Source organism: Sander vitreus, chromosome 11 (genome assembly GCF_031162955.1).
Source record: "Sander vitreus isolate 19-12246 chromosome 11, sanVit1, whole genome shotgun sequence".
Lineage (NCBI taxonomy): Eukaryota > Metazoa > Chordata > Actinopteri > Perciformes > Percidae > Sander > Sander vitreus.
Genome location: NC_135865.1, coordinates 27,482,972 through 27,489,906, shown reverse-complemented (window position 1 = coordinate 27,489,906; position 6,935 = coordinate 27,482,972). Strand labels below are relative to the sequence as shown.

The 6,935-nt window shown below is 42.3% G+C and overlaps 1 protein-coding gene across 7 annotated transcripts in view; it reads right to left on the bottom strand.

Annotated features, from left to right (window-relative positions):
• The window catches only part of pikfyve (phosphoinositide kinase, FYVE finger containing), a 37,760-nt gene that overhangs the window by 12,445 nt on the left and 18,380 nt on the right, over positions 1-6,935 (bottom strand). For all 7 annotated transcript variants that reach the window (XM_078262607.1, XM_078262608.1, XM_078262609.1 and 4 more), the window contains 9 exons: positions 6,049-6,917; positions 5,443-5,847; positions 4,071-4,171; positions 3,917-3,988; positions 3,430-3,601; positions 2,867-3,045; positions 2,561-2,674; positions 1,321-1,429; positions 1,077-1,231 (listed from right to left, as the gene is read on the bottom strand). In XM_078262607.1, coding sequence (XP_078118733.1) covers positions 1,077-1,231; positions 1,321-1,429; positions 2,561-2,674; positions 2,867-3,045; positions 3,430-3,601; positions 3,917-3,988; positions 4,071-4,171; positions 5,443-5,847; positions 6,049-6,917 — 2,176 coding nt within the window. The remainder of the gene's footprint in view (positions 1-1,076; positions 1,232-1,320; positions 1,430-2,560; positions 2,675-2,866; positions 3,046-3,429; positions 3,602-3,916; positions 3,989-4,070; positions 4,172-5,442; positions 5,848-6,048; positions 6,918-6,935) is intronic.

Below are 6,935 nucleotides of genomic sequence, written 5' to 3'. Positions count from 1 at the left end.
GTACTCCGTAAGTCTGAGCTAATGTCTCCTGTAGTCAGGTGTGTTTAGCAATCTGCAGAAGAGCAGCAAACTGTAGCAGCTTGCAGTGTTTCTATCAAAGAAATAGACTGCAGTCAAGCTTGCCGTCCGTCACTCGTATCTCCGTGGTCAAACCAGCTGCCGCTAAAATTGGAGACAGACGCCGGCAGAGCAGAGCGAAGTCTCGGTGACCAGAGCAGACGGAGTGACGTCTCTTGCGAAACAATGTCTGATCATTTTAATGAAATGAGCTGGTTTGACCACTAGACCAGAACACAGGACCTTCTTCCTGTATTTACTTTCTACATATCCGACCAATAAGAGGGCTGGACGTTCTTGCCTGATTTGTAATGACGCATTTTGGTACGCTTGGATTTTTCCAGGTGTCAAACCAAACCAAACCAAACCGACCGACGGCAAATCGCTCCAAGTTCACCAACTGATTCGGACCAGAGCAAACGAACTACAGGTGTGAAAACGCCCTAAAACGTTTTTTTTTCAAGCCAAGTATCGCTAAACTTGCACTTCCCCAAAGCTGAACAATAAAATCTGTTTTATGTCTGTGGTACAATCCGAAAGAGTCTCGCAATAATAACACAAAAGCTGATTGGCTGCAATTTAAGTTGCATGTTGGTCTCATTTGGAGTCGTAATACAGCAAATTATATTTTGAATAGCGAAAGAAAGAATTATAACGAAGGAAAATTAAGACCAGTTTAAAATCATTTAGAGTGAGACTTTATTAAGGCCTTAAATTTTGATTTTGAAATGTTAGACTTTTTAAGACCCCACGGAAACTCTGATATAAATGTAAAATATTAAAAAGGTGCAAATCCAAAATATACACAATGCAAAAAAATATGGGCAGAAAACCCCCCAGAGATACAGGAGTTAATTACAGGTAAGAGTCTTAATATTCTTTTTTTCTTATGTTGTATATTTTCTGTAAACAAACTTTTGTTGCATGGTACTGCATATACTTTTTTCCCTATCCTGTCATATCCATAAATAAATAACATCCAATAAAATGTATTAAAGGAAGTCATAAGTGATTCTGACCTGCTGTTCCAGGACTGCAACATCTCACACAGACTCTGTTTCTTCATCACCAGCGACTCCAGAACCACCTGCACCTGCTGAGGAGAATCCAGATTGCAGGCTTGTAGTCGCGCCTGGAGCTTTTCGTTCCAGCTCCGCAGCTCTGCCTCTTCCATCTACACACACACAAACAGAAACACCACGATGAGTCTAGAAACATCACTGAACCAAGAGATGAGACATACCGACACAAAAAAAACCCTACGTCTTTCTGAGCAAAGAGGTCCTCCATCTTTTCCTCTCGCGTCTTACTGAAGGTGTCGGTCTTGAGGGAGGTGAGGCGGTCATCTATGGCCAGGTACACCTGAGTCACTCTGAGGAGGGAGCAGACGCAAACGGTGGATAACAGGATGATATGCAAAGAAACAAAAACCACCGAATGAACGTGCTGTAATCTATTAGTTTAGAATACCTATGGACTGAGAACAGCTAAAACAATTCTTGGTCTGGAAAGCATTTCAATTCAAAGTCTATAAATGTTATTTATGTACAGTACTGTCGTTCTTTCCCACTTTCTTTATTGTTGTATTTTTATATTTCTATTGTTATTTCTCACCTGAAATTCTCAATTACTAACTTGTCTTATTTTTGCCCAGCGAGCTTAAAACTCATTGGGGCGCCTGGGAAGCTCACCTGGCAGAGCAGGCGCCCATATATAGAGGTTTACTCCTCGACGCAGCGGCCGCGGGTTCGACTCCGACCTGCAGCCCTTTGCTGCATGTCATTTCCCCCTCTCTCTCCCCTTTCAAGTCTAAGCTGTCCTATACAAATAAAGGCCTAAAATGCCAAACAAGTAATAAAAATAAATAAATAAATAATAAAAGTCATTTCAAGTCAAGAACATGTTATTTATATATGCCCAACTCACATATGCAAAGCTACAATTAATGTAGGGTAATTAATGTAATGATGAATTAATTAGCAACTACTTTGATAATCGCTTAATTGTTGGAAGTCATTTTTAAAGCAAAAAAAACAACCAAATCTTCTCTGGTGTCAGTACTCTATTGTGGTGATTTCATGTTTTTAATAATAAACTTAATATCTTTTAGTTCAGGACTGTTGGTCAATAGACAATTGTCACAGTGTTCTGACATTTAATAGACCAAACAATCGAGAAAATAACAAAAATAATGATTAGTTTCAGCCCTAACTCAAAGGGCGTACACTTATAATCCTCGATACCCTCTCAATATCGAGATATCAACAACTACATACATATTGCCATGAAACTTCCTGACACATTCATGCTCCACAGAGGATGAAACGTTTCCATTGTGGACACTTCAGGAGCTTTCCTTTGGAGCCTCTCTGGGGCCAAAAAGTAAACTCAAGATAATCTAATGGGCAGATTTACATGAAAGCAGGGGATAAACCCTTTTGATGTTCATGTCTATTTGGTCTTTCTTCTTATATCTATATACAGTATGAGCTTTATTATTTACTTTAGCGAGAAGTCCTTCAGGTCCTGCTGCAGGTTGGTTTTAGAAGGTCCCAGGTTCCTGATGAAGATCTTGGGACGAGGAAGACAAATCTCCAACAGTCGTACAGAAGTGTAGCTGAGAAGGAGAGAGACGGGAAAACTCTGTGTCAAGACTAATTCAGGGATTCATTGTACACAACATGTGCTTTTAACCACCTGTGGAAGTATTCAGATCTTTTACTTTCGCAAAAAATGGAAGGTTTTTGACATATAAATACGTCCTTTGTCTAATTCAGCGGTAGGTGAATGAAGGATAGAGCTGACCAACCTGAAGGAAGCCACCATCTGGTTGTATGAGAAGTACTGGTGGTAGTCTTTGTGGATGGAGTGTCCGCAGGGCTCCGCGTTAGCCCTCCTGGTGTACTGGTGGCCGTAGAAGCGGAGCTCCAGGTATTTAGCAAAAGACATGGACCACGAGTCGTTGGACAGCGGCACCACTGGTGTCACCTAATAATAGGAGGCAAAGATTGAATGTAACAGAGGGAAGTCTAGCCTGATAATCAGACTTCATTTATTCACTTACAGGGTTGAATTTAAATAACAAACATCATGTGGTCAGAATTAAGGAATTTATTGTCCTACGCTGAAATAAGTATAACGCCCTCAGCAATACTCCCTTCAAGTGTGAAGTAGATCGGATGAACGGTTGTCGAGAAAATTGAAAGAAAGACAGAGAATCCTTGTATTTAGTTAGATTTTTTTGAAAAACGTATATAAACCCGGCAAGGTATCTGATCTGAAACTCAGAGTATAGTATCAAAGAACATTATATTTGGTACTGGGACTGAAACTCCATGGTAAAGTTAAATATTATGTTATGTTGCTACTGACCTGTTTGCAGATGCGGCACCAGGAGTAGTTGAGAATTGTGTGCTGATAACCAGGCACAGGGGAGTCCAGCTCCTTTAACACGATCTGCACACAGCCGCTGCCGTGCACAAACCGACGGATGTGGTGCACCATGGGAGTCTCACAGAACATGCTGGGGCACTGGTAAGACGGCCTGGAGAAAACATATGCACGCACACGCACGTAAAGCAAACTGGGAGGCTTACTTGGAATGAACTGAACTAACAATTGTCAAAGCTACCTATTTACATATATTTAAAAAAAAATGTATAAAAGCCAATTAACATTTCCAAATCTGACTTCACTTTTTAAAGTTTCTTTTTTTACACATTTGAAAATGATTTAGCTCCAATCTCGGCTCCTATAGCTCCAATTCAGTCACAGTGTTTCTCTCTCTGATAACAAATTTGTTATTAAAGCATAAGAATTTCATACAAACACATACATTTTGACGTTATTTTTGTCTTACCTAAAACAATACCGCTCCAAGAATACACCGAGCGAGAGGTCATTCTTGGCATAGAACTCCATTGTGACAATCCTGTTGAGAAACAAAGGCAATAAATACAAATTCATTAAAAAACAAGGAACTTTATTAATCCAGTCCGCATGAAGGGGTTTACCATGGGCTGACGCAGGGGTTGGGCGCGTTGTTGGACTGAGCTGATGAACTGCTGAAGAGCACACACAGTCTCTGATGGTTGACGGGGTTCAGACAGTCCAGCTGAGGACAACAAACGCATCAAAAGTAAGATAAAAGTAGAGCCACTGAGACCCAGAAATGAACACGCCTTACTCATAGTTTCCCTCACAAATGAATAATCAGAGATGGGGGATGCTCAAGCCTAGCAGATCTCGTCTGAAACCTGTGCTGGTTTAAAAAAAAAAAGAGGCAGGAACACAGAGGAGATACTTACCTCCGACTAATGTCAGAAATGAAGAGGGGCAAAAGGGCAAAAATGCCCCAAGAAATCTTAGAATGCCTCTAAAAAAGTGATCGAGGGGCAAAAATGATTTCAACAATATATGAATATCTACCACATTAGTAAGTACGTAGTCCAATATCCTAATATAATATATAATAGCTTTTTATTTACTCATGTTGGCACAATGTGGTGATTACTGTATGCATTTTAATCTGGGCTCATTTTACATTAAAAACACAGCAACTTTATGCACTAATTACTATTTCCATATCAAATCTAGTCTTACTTTTATCAACAATTCATTCCTGTAATATTTTTCATAAAATAGTTTTAAAAAAAAAGTTCCTGGCATAATTTTCCAGAACTCAAGGACGGTGACTTTTTGAAACTGCTCGTTTTCTTGTTATGGGTGGTGATGGTGCAGTGGATATGACACTTTTGTGTGGGAGATCTGGGTTCAATTCCCACAGCGATACATCAACCAATGTGTCCCTGAGCAAGACACTTAACCCCTAGTTGCTCCAGAAGCGTGCGGCCTCTGACATATGTAGCAACTGTAAGTCGCTTTGGATAAAAGCGTCAGCTAAATGACTTGTAATGTAATGTTTTGTCTGACCAATAGTCCACAATGATATTAAAATTTACAAAGATGTAAAACATTGCCATTTCTGCTTGATAATTGACTTGTAATTTTTGTTGTGATGGAGCCCTTTTTTATGAGTGGGTGTCCCCGTTTTGTTTGCAGGTGAAGCGATACACATTCCTGCTAATGGCTTCACACTACTCAACTGATCTACAGGTGGCTGTAACGTGAAGAAACACAGCAATGCGCCAACCAAAGCATTAAAGCAATAGCAATAGCATAGCAATTAAACATGGATGTAAACAATGCAGATTTCAAAGTGTTCCCAAAAAAAAATTAAAAAATAAAAATCGCCTTTTCAAATATTTGGAGGAAGAAAATGATAAAAAACGATTTGCTTTGGTGAGTAAGACTGAATGTAAAGATAACTTTTGTTTGTTTATAAGAAGGGCACCATTAATGAAAAGTTGTCTCAACACTGCTCACCTTGGGGGCCCAGCTCACATCATTCAGTTTGCTTGGCTTCTCCTCTTCACTGTCAGTCTTCACTAGTAGCTTCACCTGTGCGTCCACCGCTCTGCTCTGGACACTCACAGGCGCTGCAGTGCTGGCAGTGTTGAAGGGGTCGGTGGCTTCCCTCTGCCGGATCCGACCTCCCTTTGCTCTGTAGTCAGCCAGCATCTTGGCCAGATCCTGGCTGCCGTTCAGCTGCTCTATAATGCGGGTGCTGGTAAGACTGTGGGAGGGCAGGACGTCGATGAGCTTCGGCTGTGAAGCGCCGTTGGTCTGCCCACTAACCAGAGAGGAGGGGGCAGAGTCTTTGAGTAGCTGTCGTTTTCTGCGTCCGTCCAGTTCCTTGAAGTCCTTGTTTAGGAGAGGAGATAGGTAGACCTGTGGGACAGGGAAAACACAGATGAGCATGGTACGAATAAGAAAAACATCTTATATGATTGGAAACTGAATGTCTTTGGGTTTTGTACTGTTTGTCAAACAAAACAACACATTTGAAGACAATCACCTGGACTCGGAGAACCTGGGATGAACATATTATTTTCTGACAACAACAAAAACTACAACAACATAGCTAGGTACCTGTTCGGGGAAGTAATCCCTGCTAGGGCAGAGCATGCCAGCAGGCATGAGAAGAAATGGTTCTTTAAATGTGACAAAGGGGGAAATGCACAGGATGATGTCCTTAAGCTCCTGCTTGAAAACAGCAGAGATGGACTTCAGACGGTCATCAGTTGAAGCCACCTGCTCGGCCACAAACATCCCCGTATCGTCCTGCAGAGGGTCTCGGAACAACCGAGGAGTAGTGGTAGTCTCTGAACTTTCCCCGTCATCCATGTCATGTGACTCCCCCTTCAATAGGCTTCCCCTGGACCCTGTTTCGCCCTCAGATGCCATGAGAGTGCCTGAGCTCATCTCCTGGTCCTTCTCCAAGAGGAGCGGAGGGGATACAGGCAGAGGCGGTGCAAGGGTACTGGCAAATGGCGAGGAGGTCTTTGTCTCTGCGATACCAGTCTCCTCTTCTTGGACAGAGGAAGGTAAGTTGGGGTTCGGATTGTCTTGGAGAGTGTCTATATCTCCATTTTTGGATGAAGACTCCGATGGAAACCTTTCCTCCTCAGCTTGTCCTCCCAGTGCAGAGTCTTCAGTCGCCGTAGTTTTCTCCTGACTCTCTCCATTTGTCTCTTTCCCTCTCCTCTTTCCATCCTCTGACTCCACAGAGGCGCCCTCCAGCAGGCAGGGGAACGAGGTGTTCTGGGACAAACTGGGCGGCATGGCAAACTCATCCATGAGGAAAGAGATCTCCAGCTGGGAGTGGTATGCCACACACACCATCAGCATGATGATCTCCTTCACCCTGGCCAGCTCATACTCCGAGGCACCACGCAGTTTGATGGAGCATCCAAGATGAGGAGGACAACCCTCAAAGAACATCAGAGTCTTCACTTCATCTGGAAGGACAGAAGACA